Source organism: Cheilinus undulatus, linkage group 1 (genome assembly GCF_018320785.1).
Source record: "Cheilinus undulatus linkage group 1, ASM1832078v1, whole genome shotgun sequence".
Classification (NCBI taxonomy): domain Eukaryota; kingdom Metazoa; phylum Chordata; class Actinopteri; order Labriformes; family Labridae; genus Cheilinus; species Cheilinus undulatus.
Window position 1 is genome coordinate 38875792 of NC_054865.1, and position 18960 is coordinate 38894751.

Sequence of the window (18960 nt, forward strand, 5' to 3'; positions counted from 1 at the left end):
CACAGTAACACACAGCAATCAGTGTCCCAAGAGCCAACAGCTCCCCTCAATGGTCAAGTGATAGAAGCCCTCACGGGTTAGGAGTTACCAAGACTTTCATTCATTTGAATCACAAACCATGCAGTAATATAATAATTGTACATCGGTGTTATCTGTGTTAATATGCCCTAAAACAGCTATTTATTTTATTTGTGCATCTTGTATTGTATTTTACTTAATTTTGGATACTTTCACATGAAATGAGTATATTTTGAGACCAAGGATAAATAGATGTCTGCTTGTGTTTATCTGTTGTGCTAAAATCACAAGGTATCTACTCCCAAAGCACTCTGGGATCACTTGCAGCATGAACCAAGAAGGCCACTTTTAACATTTTTGTCTCTTGTTTGAAATTCATCCATGCAACCAAAACATTAGTTTACTGTTGGGTTAATACACCTCATGGAGCACACAGAGCCTCAACCAGGGGTGTCAAACTCAATCACAGCAGGGGCCAGATTCTGGATTCAGGTCTAACCTGAGGGCCTAACAGGGTCACTTTTTTAACCATAAACTGTCAACCTTGTTTCACCGGTAATATAATATGAAAAAAAAAAATTAGCACTCAAAAGGTCAAAATATGAAATAAAAATTTTAATCATGAAATTAAAAGACAAAATATGATCCAAAATTTTAAATTGTGAGTCCGAAAGGGATTATGAAGTCAAAGTTTGGAGTTGAATATATGAGGTAAAATACAAAATAATTGGTTCAAAAAGTCACAATATCACTTAAAAATTAGAATAATGAATCTTAGAGCTCAAAATATTATATGAGAAGTCAAAATTATGAGCTGAAATGCTAAGTTTAAAATTAAAAGTCAGAATCCTAAGTTTGAGTCCTAACTGTGAGATGCTAAATTGAAAATGTGAAATGAAAACACAAATTCATTTCTTTTCCCACATTCCTGACTTCTCATCGAATTATTTTTGCTCCTTATTTTCTTTTTAGAGTTTGTGACTTATCAAGGATACCTTAAATCATCAAGAATAAGTTGTTATGTTCGGTAGTGTAGTTGGACCCAGAATGCGGAAACGAAGGAGCAGGTTTAAACAGTTTTATTGTGCAGGTAAGTGAACAAGGGAGGGGGGATTCCAAGAGTCCAGGTGAGTGAGAGAGTGCGCTGGTGCTGGCTGCGGTGATCTGGGCTGGAGGCACTGGAAGAAGAGGAGAGGCACGTTAGAGGTAAGTTCACAAATGTTCAAGCACTGGAAATCACTGATAATAATCATTGAAGAGCACTGGAAACTTCTCTGAAGATCTTGAGAGTTAGCCTGGAGCTGGAGTTACCGTGAGGTAAGGTCTGCAAGACTCAGGCGCTGTAGAGAACTGCAGCCGATCTTAAGTAGTGTCCGTCAAATGAGTGATTCACTGCAGGTGTGGGCTCTCCACAGCACCGGGGGGGGTGGGGGGGGGGGTGGATGCCTCAGGAAGAGCAGAGTAAGGTCAGCAGCCAGCACGAGACTCCGGAAACCGGAAGTTAACCAAAATAAATCAATGAATATAAATTAAAACACCACATAAGTTCACTTTTTTTTACTTGAGGAAATCTGCAGACCTCGCACTGATGGGCCAGTTATAACAGAAATATGATATGATCTTGCGGGCCGGATTTAACTGTTCCATGGGCCGGATTTGGCCCCTGGGCCTTGAGTTTGACACCTGTGCTCTAAACAGAGGAGGTTAGCAGGCTGAGCACTGGGCCTGGGGTCTCATTTATATTACAGTGTGTAGAATCCATAATAAAACTGTACATATGCCAAAAACCCAAAATAGAACTGCACCAAAAATAATTCAGGTTTACAACACTCTGCCCACACACATTTTTACACAACGCCATCTTTATAAATCCTGATCAACCTGGAAACGTGCGGAAGTACATCAGCTTACTACTCTATCCTTTACAAGTATACATTAAACCTTACATGAACAATGCAAAGCCCCTTATGAATGAAAATGCATAAAAATTAGTTGTTTTTCAGATGAATCACAATGGCAACCAAAAGGAAGTGAAAAAAGGAAAAAAAAAACTTTCTGACACCAAAACTGAGGTGTTAGTGGGTTTAAATGGTAATGGATAACTCTCATTGTTTATTTGCTAAGACAGGAGCAGTCACAAACAAAAGAAAAACTGATTTCTTCACATAATTTCTCAACATTATTTAAAGCTTGATCAATGTACTAATACTTGTATTTCTTACCATTTAATTTTTTTTTTTTGTAATTAGAGAATATATTATGATTGTGTGAGATCTTTCCAGGCTTCATTTACACAATTTGCTTTATTATATGATTAAAAACATGAAGGTGATGAAGATATACCTAGTGATGAGAGGGCAAAGAGGAATCAGTGTAGAGCAGACACTGCCAATGCCATGTTAATACTGTGCATCTGTCTGCACAGTGAAACAAAAACTAAAGAACAGAATTTACACTGTTATAACAAAGAAATATTCTAAATAATTACTGGTATGAGTGTTATAGTACTCGAGAATGGTATTGGTCTTGTCTCAGACTCGAGAACACTTTACTCAGCCTCAGACCTGCCAGACTCAGGATTTTCCATCAAGACCAGCACTGATCTGCTATTTTTCGAATTCATTAATGCGATAATAAGAAGTACAGCATTTACTAAAACAACAAATAGCTACACTAAACACTTACTTTAGACCCCATTCACCTGACAAATCTAGATAAACATCTCATTTTCAGATATTTAAAATACTTGGACCTGTCAGTGGCTTTTAAATACTTTATTTTTTTTACAAGAAATTAGTTGAACAAATTTGCTAGATTTGAGATGAATGCTGTTCTTCGTTAGAGTTGCAGACACATTGTTTTTATCTGTCAAATGAATTAAAAAGAGAACTAAAATTAAAGAGAGAATGCTCTTTAACTGTTCAACCTTGTCATGGTGTTTTAAAATTGATTTTTATGGTCTTGGTATTGTCTCGGTCTTGGCTTGGTCTTGACCCTCAAAAGTCTTGGGCTTGTCTTGGTCTCAGTGCACTCTGGTCTCAGGCAAGTCTTGGTCTCAAATAGTGTGGTCTTGAGTACAACACTAACTGGTATAATGGTCTGTACTTTCTGTTGTTCGATTTCTTCATTAAACAGTGAAGTCAGCTACAGTCACGGTGACTGAAGAAGAGACTTTATAATGAAACATAGCAGGTTTTTAAAAGAAGTGATACATTTTAGAGAGTAGAAAATAGGCACGTGTAAAACTGTAACTGTCAGCTTTAAAAATTTAATTTCAGAAATGAATTAACAGAATACAAACTGGCTTTCATTTTCATGGGAAACTGTCTCATGTGTGCCCGAAAATATGTCTTGCACACTAGAAAATATCTCACGCTCACAACATTGTCTCTGGTAAGCATGAGGAAGTTTCTTGGGATCAAATCAGAAACCTAGACGTGTGCACGCAAAACTACTGGTATGCCTGCATTAGACAGTTTTGTGTGCTTTCAGAAACTTTATTTTTCTCCCACTCTACCTTTTGGGACTTGTAAATTCATCATTTTACTGTGTTTGTTGCCAGTTTCTTCTGCCCCCAAATGTTTGCAGTCATGGGTCTGATTTTACAACCAAGTCAGTGGCAAACGCCAAGTTCAGGCCCTGTTTGTTGCATAGTCAACTTTTTAACTGAGACCCTGGGCGAGACCTGGAAACGTCTGGTGGGGCTGCAACATTAAGAGAAGGGAGACTTCAGAATTATGGGAGTGAATTGGGCGAATGAACTAAGAGCAAGTGTCAGAATAATCTCGTTTAAGCAGCACAAACTGAAGGGCAACTTCCAGTAGCAGTCCCCATTTCATTATGGAGCAATCTTTCACTTCACATCCATTCTGACAGCTACAACTGACAAAATTAGAAAACTGTTGTAAATATTTGAAGTAATATAAGAAAAATAAGATTAACATAGTAGTAGTCTTGTAAAGTAAATATAAAGAGTTCAGTGCAAGACCCCCACACACAGACCGTAGCTCTCAGACGCCCATGGATAGCATACATATCTACGTTAGCTACAGCTCACAAAACAGCTATGTAAGCTACATGGATATGTTATCTATGTAGCTATGTTAGCTTTAGCTATGTTTGCTGAGCTCACACTGCTAAAGCTAATTTTGCTACATTGGCTTATGTAGGAACGTAAATGATATAGTTAGCGCAGATATGATAGCTTTAGCTAAAGCTAATGATAGCGAAGCATCCGTTCATGTAACTACTTTTTTTTTTTTTAGGATTTATTATTGGGCTTTCCATGCCCTTATTTGACAGTGGAGGACAGTTTATAGATTCAGAAACAGGACGAGAGAGTGGGGAGAGACGTGCGGCAAAGGCCCACAGGCTGGATTCGAGTATGGGCGCCCGTGTATTTGGGTGGCGCCTTAGACCGCTGGGCCATCTGCGCACCCCCCTTAACTACTTTTAAAATGTGTAAAACAAGCAAACAAACAGAAAAAAAGCAATGGCTGGACGCATCTGAAGAGGACCAAAAATTATGATGGGTTTCTTTGTTTTAAGCAATTATGATATGTTTAACTGCACCTTTAATTAGCCTTGTAGTCATTTGACGTCCCGTTTTTCATGTCTATATTGAGGTTTTGTGGTGAATACTCAAGATAGTCTTTTTAATCTATATGAACAATTTGTTGTAATACTAGATTGTCCTGTTCTTTGCGAAGTTTGCTGTTGGGATTTTTATGTTCAATGGTGTGGTGACCTTTGTTGCATGACTTATCACATGACACCTCATTTGTATTTAAATACTTGTTCTTCATCAACATGAAGATGATACTTGGGAACACAGGTGAGTCGTGAATAAATTAACATGATAAAACCTCTTAAATATCTCCTAATCGTGTTAATGAATAAGACTTAGCTGTAGCTAGCCATTTTTGCTTTGTTACTGTAGCATAGATTGTTACGTCTCTCCTGGATATCGCTTTGGTGTAGTAAAAATTGATAAAATTCTGTAGTAATCACCCATAACATTTTTGACCTCTCACTTGCTAATACAGTTTCCATAATGCTGACCGCCCTCTCTCATTCATTCTTACATTTAAGGGTGACTGGGTACAGCACAGATGTGCGGAGAACAAACAGACTTTTTTTAGGATTCAGGTTTCTAAATTTAACCGCTGCCTTACATCCTTTCCCCTCCCTCTTAAGGCCTATCAGTCAACGGAGGTGTTGGAGGAAAGGATGGGTGAAATACAGCCCGGGGTCTGACGTGACAGAGGGAGTGTGTGGTGGTGGGGGGGGGTGTCTGTGTTGCTGCTGGGATGGGATGTGCTTTGAGGAGGGGAGAACAAGGGGGCGGTTGTTATTGTTTTTCTTTTTTTCTGACATTGTGTTAAGCCTAGAAATATAATGGCAGGAGGGATGGGTTTAATGATAGGGAGTGCTGGGTGGGTGGGTGGGTGGTGGTGGTGGTGGGGGCAGTATTAAAGCCCGGGGTCTGAGATAGACAGTGGACTGTTTAGGAACAGAGAGTCACGCTGTAGAGGAGAGGAAATCATTCAGGATGCCTGAGCCGCCCAAAAAAGCAGGTAAGCATGTTTCCTTAACTACTACATGACTTTTATTTAATGCATGAAAATATTCATAAATACACAGCACTGGGTCAAACGTTCAACTTTGTATTTTAGCAGAGCAGTCTGTGGTGCCTGTTGTTGTGTTGTCAAAATATTACCAATGACTTCCAAAGTGACTTTATGTCATCATATTTTAAAGGTCTCTGTGCCATTAAATAGATTTAATAAAATATATTCAATATTTTTTTATTTATTTGAGGGTACTAATCAATCAGGCAAAGTGTCTATATACCTTTTCTGCTAATTTTACTTACTAGTTATAAACAGTGCCCCTTATAGACATAAAACATGTCATATAACATATGATAGGTATTTATATTGACCAAATTCATATTTTAACAGTTTAAAGGTTGTTTTTTTTTTTTTTAATATACAGTACTGTGCAGAGCTTTTGGGGTATGTTTGGGCCAAAAATTGAAGGTGAAATAAGGAATAGCTTTGACAGGTAAAACTGTCTGGCAGTCAGGTGAGAAGGAGGATTAACACAACCCTGGTCAACCCTGGATGTCCCTGCATAACACTGCTGAAAATATAACAAAGTCTATAACAAAGTCCACACCTTCAGAGTAAAGGTTTGCCAAGTCGGAGAGGGCGAGAAAATTTTAATTCAGTCTTTCTACGGTGGCTGTGAGGATGAACTTTATCTGTTCAATTTTTAAGGTTTATAATAACCACACAATACAAGGGCAAAGCACAGTTTATAAAGTGAGGTTACAGCATGAGAGCGAGAGGAGGGGGCTGAACGAGCAGGAGAGAAGGGAACTGTTTTTAATCATCACACATTTAAATGACCTGGACTGATGTGAAGATTCACATAAAATTGAACCTGTTTTGGAATAAATGATGGACGAAATTTTCAACGCCAGTGTGCAAACATGATTAGATCAACATGAGATTTAGACAGACTCAGTGTGCAAAGGCCTTAGGGGGTAGAGGTGGCACGTAGGTATGGTTTCCGATACCGTATGGGTTGGCAGTAGGGTTGCCACGAGCCCCTGGTTGGGCTGTGGGTGTCCCAAGGGCCCAGAAACTCCTATCAGTCTCCAGGTATACTCCAGGAGAAAAAAAGACTCAGACAGAGGAAATACCATTGAGCTTGACCTTGGCTGCCTGTTGACACACGAGTGTCAAGCTTGACTCCGGCCGCCCTCCAGCCCCAGGTTGTGCCACATCAACATTTGATAATGACTAGACACTTTTAGCATTTTTTGGCATTAATAAAACATAGGTAAGCACTTTGCTTATGATTCATAAAGCATTAATTATTTTTTAAAAATTTAATGTTATTGATGATCACAGTTATTTATGCTCTATTCATGCATAAGGAAAGCATTGGTAACTTTTATCCTGACCCTAAGTGAACCCGTACTAATGCATCAATAAAAGATTTATAAATGTACTTAAAAGTTGAAAATTGATTAATTATCTAATAAAGCAATTATATCTGTCTTCATAAATAGCATTTAAATTACTTTATGATGGTTAAGATGATGAATTGACTATTTAATAAAGCTTTATTGATGTATTAATTAAGTATTTAGTATTATGTTTATAAATGAGATATAGATAATTAACTAATGCTGTATAAATGATAAGTTAGGTTTTTAAAAATCAAAAATAGTTACTGTTAGAGCAGCTATTTGTGTGCATAGTGAGAATATAAAAAACTCATTCTTTGTCTAATGATATAATAAAACATTGTTCACCCAGCTGGTTGCTAAACTATCAAATGTACCATGGATTGCCCCTGGTTAGTGTCCAGGGGTGAGATAGTTACTGTAAACCCCTCTGGCCTTGTCAAGAACTCAGTAACACGTCACATGATCCGTGTGGAAACATTGTCTGATGTGAAACACACATGGTGACATTTCCAGCAGCACTGCATTCACAAAATACACCGCTGATCCTGAAATGCCAGTTGGGATTCCAGCTTGACAAATGACTTTGCTGAGTTTTTTTCTTCTCTTTGGTCTGAATGGATTGTTTGTGGAGTGTAAAGCCCAAAGTATCAAATGTCAAGTGACAGAGAGCAGCGTGTGTGGGCCAACACTTTTAGAGAGGAGGATTTGTTCAGGACTGTCACAGTTATGATCATCTTGAGCCTGTAGCATTATTATCAATTATTATTAACACCCTGCAATCAACAGGATGTTTGTCAGTGTTTTAAAGCATTACGACAGCTTCTCATAATAATGATTAAATATGAAAGCAATGCGATACAAACAGGTATTATGTTCTGTTGACATGTAGAGTTATCGCCTGACTCTGCAGCTCTCCTTATGTTTATAGGGCTGCAGCCATCATATAGATCTATAAATCTATTGTTTTATTAACCTTTGACAGGGGAAGAAATTATGGGCTCAGTGACAGAGCTTTAAAAATACTATCTGCATCAATGGCTGTGTATAAAGCTGGAAGGACAATGCATTTGCACCCTCTCCTAATATAACTAGAATGGAGCCGTAATACCCCTACACCAGGCGCTGACATATCGGGCTGGTGATTTAAAATCTGAGCCTCAGACGGTGCCATAGACCCAGTTGGATAAGCCACACTACTGACATCAGGCCTTTTCCACTAACTATTGCATACATTTGACTGCTAATCTGGGTCACACAATGCAGTTGGATTCCTCAACTGAACTGCAAATCATGACATTGCAACCTTTTATAACATCAAATTATGAATTCAAACTAAACATCGTAGAAAAGTGAAAAAACAGAAAACATGGGTTATGAAAAATGTATTGATGCATAGTTTGATTTTATAAATTGATGAATGTCCCATCTGTTAACATGGAGACGACAGAGCTTTATATGCAATGCTACAGCCAGTCAATGAGCATGGCTTAGGTGTGTGGGAGGAAGCTGTAGTACCCAGAGACACACCACACATGAATGTGGAGCACACTTAAACTCCACATAGAAAGGGATTCAAAGCAGGATCCTTTTTGCTGTAATGCAACAGCACTAACCACTGCACCACCGTGCAGCCCTGACCACACAAATAGTCAAATGCCTGATATTATGGCTAATTTTGTCTGTCTAAAAATTACAAAAAAATCTGAAATACAGTAATGCAAGTGTATCAAAACTTACAAATTGTTTTCTAATTAGCAGGATAAAACATTATACTCTAAGGAATTAAATGCCAAATAAGTACTGTGCAGAACTTTTAGGCATGTTTGGGCTAAAAATTGAGACTTAATAGGTGAAAATGTGGCGAGTAAGCTGCCTGAGGGCTCTATCAGGTGCAGAGGATTGACACAACCCCTACCATGCTCTGGATGTCTTTGTATATTACTAAAGGCATGGGAAAATAATCTGTTGAAGAAATAAAAAATTCCACACCCTTAGGGCAGAGTAAGGGGTGGATGTGGCGAGTAAGCATGGCCTAGGCCAGTGGTTCTCAACCTTTTCAGCCTGTGACCCCCCAAAATAAAGGTGCCAGAGACCAGGGACCCCCACTGTACCTGAAGGTGGTTGAACAGCCATGTGCAATCAAGAATAGTCATGTGCAGAGAAGGCCATCCATAAAGGGGGATAAATGGAAGAGCTTTCTGGTGCCTAGCCAAACTGGGGGTCCAAGGAAGTCAGCAAAACCATGGCCCATTGTAAAGTTAAGCTGTGGTATCCATATTTTATATTTAACCTGAAAAAATAACCACTCATATCAAAGAAACAATATCTTTTCTAAATCATTTGTGTACTAAATAACCTTAAAGAAGAATGAAAATGATTTAAAAATTGCTAAAATGGGTTAATAATGGCAAAAAATGTTGAAAGAGTTGGTGAAGTTGAATTTTAAAGGTAGCAGAAATGGGTTAAATTAGCAAAATGGACATAAATAGTGGTAAAAGGGAGTTAAAATGTGGCTGGAATGGCTTTTAATTGGCAAAATGCGTGGAAATTTGGTGAAATGGGATGAATAATTGATATAAACTGGCCAAGAAGGGTTAACTGAGAAAGAAAAAATAGACACACATTGGCAGAAATTGGTTAAACTACCAAAACTGGGCATATTAAATGTGGTTAAAATGGGAAAAAATTGGTGTAAAAAGTGTAAAAAAAGGTTTATTAGTGGCAGTAATTTGTCAGCAGAGGCAACATTACGCTTAAGTGGCAAGAATTGGTCTAGAAGTGGCAAAAACAGGCAGAAAAAAGTGGTGGAAAGAGTTTAAAACTGACAAAAATAGGTTTTAAATGGCAAAGTGTGTTAAAATTTGTGGGAAAAAGTTAAAAGGGATAAAAAATTGACAAACTCGGTATAAAGTGGCAACAGTGTCATTTAAAAAATATTCTTAGATTTTTTTAAGACCATCTGGAGACCCCCTCTCAGTGTCTCGTGACCCCCAAGGGTGTCCTGACCCCAAGGTTGAGAACCACTAGCCTAGGGTATGGTCCATGTGGGTAGTAGGGTTGCCACAAACCCTTGGTCCCACTGTGGATGTCCCAAGGGTCCGAAAACCACCAGCACTCCCCAGATCAGCCGATCAGATCAGACCAGATTAAAAAAAATAAATTAGTCATAATACATGTTTTCAATGCAAAATGTAGATTTTAAATATTTTGAGCTAAAATGTCAAGATTTGGACCCTAAATGATCAACTGTACTATTAAATTTCCATAACCATGGAGTTTCATCTGAAAAAAGGGGTTGAGGGTTTAGTTACTCTTTAACAAGTAATTCAAAAATTCCATGATAGCTGAGCTTATAGCTGGTCTTTGATTATGCAGGGTTTAAATTAAAGCAGCATGAATGATTGACACCAGAGATGTGTTAACAGTGAGACTGGCTGCAGACAGACTGTGGGGACATCATTCTCTCTGTGCTTCCAGAGTCATAAAAATAGAGTCAAGTTAATCCCTCAACTGTGATACCTGCACTACAGTTACAGCTGAAACCTGCCACACTCGGTTATTAGTCTGGCACATATGTGCCCTATATTTAAATCCATAAGGTCGTCTGTAACACGTGGGCTTCTTGTGCTCTGTGTGGTTTCATGTTGATCAGCATTCAGACCTGGAAATAAAATACACCAGAATTTTACTTCATGACGCCAATCACCTGCCGCCGCTGTGAAACTCTGGCGCTGTGAAACCCATGTCTGCTTTCAGGGCAGGAGTTTCAGTCACTATCTTTAGGTCGGTTTTTAAATTGACAGGTGTGGACATTTTATAACTTTTCAATAGAGAACAGCACAGCAGGTGAGGCAACAGCTGCTCTGTCAAACAATGGGAGTAAAAACACCATTACAAGCTTTTCAGACTGACTGTGAATGTTTTGTTATGATTTAGGATCATTAGTCATCCCTGATACCTTTATAGATACTGTATATGTAGTGAAATCAAGTCAAATTATGGTAAATTTTGTCTGCTGATGTTTATCTTATTTGGGATTGATGGATTATAATAATAAGTGAAAGTAGCTGGACTTCAGGGCAGGAGAACACAGTGGTTTGTCTTTCAAGTGTTTTGGTACTTGTACTTCATTTAAAGGGGGCATACCATGAAAAACCCATGATTTTGTGTTTTTTGCACATATACAGTATACTGTATATTGGATATCTGGGGGGGGGGGGGGGTGCATGTGAAAAGACACACACCAACACAGGTTGTAGCAGGCGGGTATAGTTTGTCCACATAATTTGTCTTTGTAACACTGGCATTCGACAAGGCTGGGAACTCTGGATGGGGAGTGATGCAGGCTGCAGACATCTGTGAGTCACTATCATCTGAACCGAACTGTCCTAAAGAAGTCCCACTCGTGACAGCAGAAGTTCTGTGTTTGTAGGCATAAAAAATGAAAACTTAAACACTTTAAAACATGTTCAATATAGCGTACAATTGAGCCAACTTTGTTTTTGACCCATTTTTACATAAAACTTGCTAAATTACATGGAGACAGTGTACCCGTCTGCTATGTTGTATAGTCAAGCACCTCTGCGTTTGTGTGTTGATTCCTAATACCTATCAAAACATGCACATAGTAAATGGTTAGGGTGAGGCTGAGGGTGAGGGCTGGACTCTGCTATGGTTATGTTCAACAACCAGTATGGTTACAACAAGTTAGTCCTCTCAAAGGGGCAATGCACACTTTAATCACTGGGGGATAATGCCACTAGTATTGGCAAGTGCTTTATACAACCCAACTTGAAAATATACCAAAATATTCCTTAAGTGATTCACAAAATAAAACTCAAACAATAGCCTTTTCAAACTTTCTCTTTAATTTGTATTTTTTTTCCAGGTATACATATATGTTGTTCTTTCTTCATTGTTTTTGTCTTTAAATGGGGGAAAATATCATAGAAAATATCCAAAACTACAACAAATTAACAGAAGTTATTAAAAGAGTTATAGTATCTGTTTTCTTTGATAGACTGGCTCTCAAAAAGCAGACATGTTGAAAAGCATTTCTTTGTATTATGAACCCACCTTACCTCTTCAGTTTCAGCCTTCACAAAGAAACCAAAGACTCGGGAGGCAGAGGAGGGGTCCTCAGTGGTCTTTGAAGCAGAGACAGAGAAGACTGACGCTAAAGTGAAATGGCAGTGCAACTCAAAGGACATCACCAGCAGTGACAAATGTATGATCACAGCGGATGGAAACAAGCACTCGCTCACTATAAAATCCATTACCAAGGAAGATGCCAATGTCTATGCAGTGATTGCTGGGGCCTCAAAGGTCAAGTTTGAGCTGAAGGTTGTACCAAAACCAGGTGAGGGGTCTTTGATGCTGTAGATGGGGCCTGTGCATGGTCGCTTGCATTCGCATGAAATAAAGCAATTAGTGAGAAAGCCTCTGGGATTCACTGCATTTATTTGATGTTCGTGCATGAAAACTTTCCACCTGCACTGCCTGCCTGCTAACCTGACACGCCAGATGGATGTGGTTCACACATCCATCTGGGAAAGCTTCAATAGGAAACGTTTGAGAAAAGGCAGAGGCTTTGAAAAAAACTCAGAGTATGATTGGGTGAACATTCTGTCTGTCACATCTCTACAGGCCAATCAAAGCAACAAAACACATGGTGTAGCCGCTATCAAGCTGTGCGTGCGCAGCTACTTACGAATAATGCGAAACATGGCGACTATAGGCATGTAGGTACTCGACTTTTGTCGTTTTTTGAAAAGAAAACAACTCACTGCTGTTTTTTGTTCTTCTTTTAACAAAGAAATGTCGTCAAGTTCTGATAAAACTGGCGCTTTAGCAGCATCCACGCTAATCTCTTCCTCCATAACTGCACCAGCTCTTGCTGCTGCTTGTTTACATCATGACTCTGCTGGGCCTGAAAGTACTGCCTCTTGTCGCTGATTGGTCCTGTCACTTTCTAACCGGGCCCAAACGGTTCAGATTGGAGCTTTGCAAGATGGATTCCCCAGTGAAAAACAAGGAAACGGGTGTATCCATCTGCTTTGCAAGGTTATCTGCCTGCTGCTTCAAAAAAATCTCTGATGCCACATTTCATGGTCTACCTTCAAGAAGAGGTTTCTCAAAAAGCAGACATGCTTGTTAGCATTAAATCTTAAAGGGACAGTGTGTAATATTTAGCCTAGTAGCACTGAGAATAAATGGTTAATAAAAATGGAACATAATATTTGTAATAATCTATATAAAGGTTTAAACACCTGAATATATAATATATACATTTTCTTTATTTTTTTTTTTAACTTAGAATCCAAGCAATGATAAAAATGAAGTCAGTGAAGAAGAGCAAAAAACGGTTCCTTCCTCATATGAGCACATTTCATTTTAGGTTCCCTGCACCATTTAACTTAATTTGCTAAACTTAAAGGTCTTATATTTTGCTAAATACACTTTTAAAGGCTTTTCTAGCAAAAATTTGTGCCCCTGGCCAGTCCACAAACCTCCCAAGAATCAAAACAATCCATTCCCTCTCTTTCTCCACCTTTTAGAAAATATGTGCTCTCAGATTTTCCCCTCATGATGTCATGTGTGGAGTTAGCCCCGCGCCCAGGCTCCGTAGACCCTCCTCGCTTGGAAGAAAGTTCCACCTTCCTCTCCTGATCTTCCTCTCAGCTGGAGGATCAGGAGAGCCACATCGATTTCCTGAGAAGGGTGGAGTCAGGGGTGGAGTCAGACAGCTCATTACCATTTAAAGCTGCAGACACAGAAATGGCTCGTTCTGAGCTGGGCTTAAACAGAGACACGCCAGTATCCAATACTGGAGTGTTTTTTTCAGAAACAAACTTCACAGGCATGTTTTGGGGACCTCTGAGACCAAACTTGTCTTAAAGGGGTAAAATATGTGACCTTAAACCTTATTCATGGACACTTTGTCTACTATCTTGTAGTCACAGAAGCCCAATACATTTGTCAATGTACATTTAAGGTAGCCACCATTCCCATTAAAATGTTCTACTGCCAGTCTTGACACAAAACTGGCCAGGGTACAAAAACTCTTCATATTTTATGAATGATATCTGTTCTTGGTAACAGTTTTAGTTTGGCGTGACAATTTGACAAATATTATCAATGGTAACAAGCAACAACAATGTTAAACAGTAAGTACTCATATGAAGACACTGGGACTTGGCCATTGTTTTATGGTTTAATATAGCTCGGGAAGAAAGCAACAAGTGTAAAAGAGAGTATATGTTTTTGCACCTTTTAGGTAGAATGGCCTGTATTTTGTTACACAATGGAGTCTTTACTGTGCTAAACTGTAAAATAAACCTAGTGTCCTCATATGAGGACATCCCTCTTTTATTCAACAATGACTTGCTAATATATGATGTTTAGTTTTTATACTCATCAGGTCCTTCTAATGACAAAGAACCTGGAGATACCAAAAATGGACACTAATTGGGTGTGTAGATGGTCACGAGGTTTATGGCGCTACCCATGTACGCGGGTGGCAAGGGTTCGAATCTGGCCTGTGGCCCTTTACCGCTTGTCTATCCCCACTCTCTTCCCTGTTTCCGAGTCTATCCACTGTCCTTCCTCTATCCAATAAAGGCATGAAAAGGCCCAAAAATTAATCTTAAAAAAAGGACACTAATAAAAGCTTTGGTCTCAAGAGGTTAAAATGCCTGTTTTATAGTAGAAATGTCTTAATTGGTGTGCACTGGACAGGGAATGTGTCATGATCCAGGTTCTGATTTGTTAGGTTATGAGTTTTTCTAGTGTATTTCCTGTGTTTAGTTTTGTTACTCCTTGTATTTCATGTCTAGTTTATTCCTTGTTTCATGTCTAGTTTTACTTTCCCTGTGTTTCGTGTTTAGTTAATTCCTGTGTCATGTTTAGTTTTACTCCCTGTGTTTCTTGTGTAGTTTATCCCCTGTGCTTCTTGTTTAGTTATTTCATGTTTAGTATTACTCCCTGTGTTTCATGTTCAGTTTTTCTCCCTGTGTTTTAGTTTCCCTCCTTGTGTTTGGTTCTTTGTATCCTCCTGTGTTTCCTTTGTTCAGCTTCTAGTGTTTAGTTTTGTGATTCAGTCCTTGTGTGCTTCTTGTGTTAGGTTCCATGTTTCCTGTTTTATTTTGTAGTTGCCTTCCCTTGTGTGTGATTCCAGTTTTGCTTCCTGCCTGAGTTTCCCTCCACTTTGATTATCCTCACCAGTTTCACCTGTGTCTCGTTATCCACACCTGTCTCCCATAGTGCAGTCACTCCCAGTGTATTTAGTCTCTGTGTCTGTGGCGGTTCATCAGATGTCATTCCCCGTTGTTACTCCCAGTGTTACTCCTCGTGCCTCCCGTGCCTTTTCCTTTGTTTCATGGACTTTTGGTTTTGTGGATTAGTTTAAGTAAGTTCTTTTGTTTGTTTTATTAAATCAGTTTCCTTGAGTTTATCTGCAATTTGGGTCCTTCTCCTTTTGTTTTTTGGATATTGCCTGCCTGCCTTCTGTGACAGAATGATTTTATTCAAATTCCTCATGTTTAGATTTTTTTTGGGGGGGTTATACATTTACGTAAATAGAGGGGGTTGTGGCTGTTAGTTGTTCACTGGAAAGCCTAAAGTCTGCCTCATCTCTACTTCTTTACCTGTAACTAGATTGACTGAAAGTTAGGAAGTTAGGAAGTTACATCATTTTCAGTATGGCGACTGTGAGCACTTGGCTTCAAACTCGGAAACCAGTTGGTGATGTTACTGAGACAACTTCCATGTTTAGAACAGTCTCTGTGCAAACCTTTATTAGAGGAATATCCCATATCCAGTACAAAACAATATATCTGTGACTTTATTCAAAACTACTCTATTATTTGACTGGGAGGCACAAAGCAAAAGATATAAAGTGTAATTCATACTGATTGGGGGATCTGATTGCTTTAAAAAAATAGACTTTTTTTTTTAAATCATAAGCTATGACAGCTGGCCTTTTCCAGGCTGTAGAACAATGTTTTCCATATGAAAGCAGTATGTATGGTTTCATCTTACTTTAAGCAGCAAATGACACTTTTTCCACAAAAGCATCAGACATGTTATTTCAATGATCTGGACATGAGTGCTAGAATGGCACTGTGCAGGGTTGTAGCATATCCTGCAAATGTCTGAGTACTAAGTGTGTCACAGAACAATATTTTGCCCATTATTCTGTCAGCGTGACCCGCTGAGGTCGTTTGTTTGGATCTGATAAAGTGGAAATAAATGTGAAAGAAAGGAAGCAGACTAATGGGCCCAATGCACTACAAGAGACTGTCTGTGGCTCATATCATCGCCACTCTTACCCTGTCTGCACGCCGACCTTGACCCTCACTGCAGCACATTATTTCCTCATGAGTAACCAGCACTTGACAGGCACTCAGGATAAGCATAACAGGCAGCTGATAGTGCATGGAAAACCAGCCAGCCTTTCAAAACGATAAGACAAAAGAAATGTCTGTGATAAATGTATGCCAAAGAATATTGCACTCTGTCGGAGCAGAGTTTAAAATATTTCACTGAAAGCAAAGGCAAAGAATTAAAAAATGGCCTTTCTACACACTGTTTTAAACTGATAAAATCCATGATACAATATGTGGCCATTACCTCTTACGTGTGACTTTTCTCTGTTGTCATTGTAACACAGAGGCTCTAGCAGAGGCCCCTGCTGATGGACCCAAGGAGCCCAGTGTTGAACCAGAGCAGATCCCTGCTGCTCCACCTGCAGAAGCACCCTCAGAGGATCAGTCTGCTGCTCCAGCACCTGATGCTCCGCCTGCTGAAGCACCCACACAGGATCAAGCCGCAACCCCAGCACCTGATGCTCCTCCTGCAGAAGCACCGGCAACTGACCAGACTGCTGCTCCAGCACCTGATGCTCCACCTGCTGAGGGTGGGTCACTGAATCCTTTAGTAGCTCATGTTCCATTTAACATATTTTTTTGTATTTTCAAGTTGAAGTCACACAGCTATAGTTATCTTACCATTTCATTAGAGTTTGCTGAAAAGTGATGTTTTACATGATGCAACTGACACGATGTATAAACAGTGTACTTCACTGCTTCATCCAAACTAGACACTTCACTGTGTTGATGTGAGGTTTAGGTAACAGGATAAAACACATTTCATTCTCTCAGGATACCTTGTATCAGTACTGCCTTTTCGACATACACATTATTTGGCTATTTTTCTAAGTTTTCGCTGTATAACTCCCAATAAAACTCAAATTTTGATAAAAATCAGGATTTCTAAGGTTTTTCTATGGAGGTCTAGGAGCCTGATGTCGAAGTGCACTGTATTGCTGCAAGATATTCAATTGGCTTGAGGTGTTTGAGGGCAGGGCTAAGCTTTAGGTAAGTTGTTGTTTTGTTCTGAAGCCTCACCTAAACTCTGCTCTGTTAATGTTTAGAGGTGCAGCCGGACACCAGGCAGGACCTGACTGGACTCTTCACTGAGAAACCTCAGAGTGGAGAGGTTACTGTAGGTGAGAAATGTGAAATAACTACTGTACATTCACTTCTAATAAATGTGAACTTGGCAACCTTGCAGAATTACTGAAGGTTGTTACATTTGTGCAAAAAAAGAGAGAAAAAGTTCAAGACTTACCATGTTTAACATGAGTGAACATGAAGTCCAAAAATCAAGGCTGCATTTCAAATGGAGGAAAAAAATCTACTTTGATGTGCAGGTGAAAACATCATCTTTGTGGCTAAAGTGAATGCTGAATCACTGCTGAAGAAACCCACAATCAAATGGTTCAAAGGGAAGTGGATGGACCTCGCTAGTAAGTCTGGAAAACACCTGCAGCTGAGGGAAGCCTACGACCGCAACACCAAGGTAGATCTATTTATTTACAGGCACCGAGACATTAACAGAAAAAAAGCAATATATTTTAATATTATTTAATATCTGACCAGGATATACAGTGCTTAACAAATTTATTAGACTACCACCCAAAGTAAGGTTTATGCCACAGCTGCCCTAAATTAACAGCATTGGAAGTGACTGACCCAACTAAACACAGGTCCAGCCTACTGATGCTAGTAGTCTTACAGATGGTGAAAAAGAGATACCCTTGAGTACAATAAATGTGTCTTAAGTGATCTCTATAAAGACACCTGAGTCTGGAAGGTCCAGTCATTGGTTAATCAGTATTCCTGGCTACCATTACATCATGAAGACAAAAGAACACTCCAACCAACTCAGGGAAAGGATTATTGAAAAGTATGAGTCAGGGGATGGATACAAAAAAAGATTCAAAAGCCTTGAACATCCCCTGGAGTTCAGTTAAATTGATCATCAAGAAAAATAAAGAATATTGCACATAATAGAAAACTCAGAATAAATCTTGACTAGACTTCACCAAAACACATGTGGGAGACTCCATGGTCAAGCGCAAGAAAGTTCTTTGGTGCTTTTTGGCCATCAGACAAGACCCTGTGTTTGGCGAACACCAAACACAGCACATCACCACAAACACACCATCCCCACTATGAAGCACAGTAATGGCAGCATCATGCTGTGGGGATGCTTCCCAGCAGCCGGCCCAGGAGGGCTTGTAAAGGTAGAGGGTAAAATTAATTGGGCAAAATGCAAGAAAATCCTGGAGGACAATCTTACTCAGTCTGCAAGAGAATTACAGCGGAGTAAAATAATTATTTTCCAGCAAGACAATAACCTGAAGTATAAAGGGAAAGCTAACAAGAAACGGTTTAAAAACAATGACGGAAATGTTCTGGAGCGGTCGAGTCAAAACCCAGACCTCAATCCAATAAAGAATTTGTGGCTGGACTTGAAAAGGGCTGTTTATACCAGATCCCTGTGAGCCCTGACAGAGCTAGAGCAGACTTTACATTTTTTTGTAATATTTCTTGGTCAAAAAAAGCCACATTATATTGAACTTGAGTGATTTATAAAATTGATGAAAGGGTTAAACA

At 39.2% G+C, this 18960-nt stretch overlaps 1 protein-coding gene across 3 annotated transcripts in view; it reads left to right on the forward strand.

Moving 5' to 3' along the window:
* The first annotated feature begins 5490 nt into the window (after positions 1-5490).
* The window catches only part of mybpc3 (myosin binding protein C3), a 60360-nt gene continuing 46890 nt past the window's right edge, over positions 5491-18960 (forward strand). For all 3 annotated transcript variants that reach the window (XM_041791415.1, XM_041791427.1, XM_041791422.1), the window contains exons 1-5: positions 5491-5594; positions 12090-12359; positions 16671-16916; positions 17433-17507; positions 17712-17860. In XM_041791415.1, coding sequence (XP_041647349.1) covers positions 5570-5594; positions 12090-12359; positions 16671-16916; positions 17433-17507; positions 17712-17860 — 765 coding nt within the window. In that variant the 5' untranslated portion in view covers positions 5491-5569. The remainder of the gene's footprint in view (positions 5595-12089; positions 12360-16670; positions 16917-17432; positions 17508-17711; positions 17861-18960) is intronic.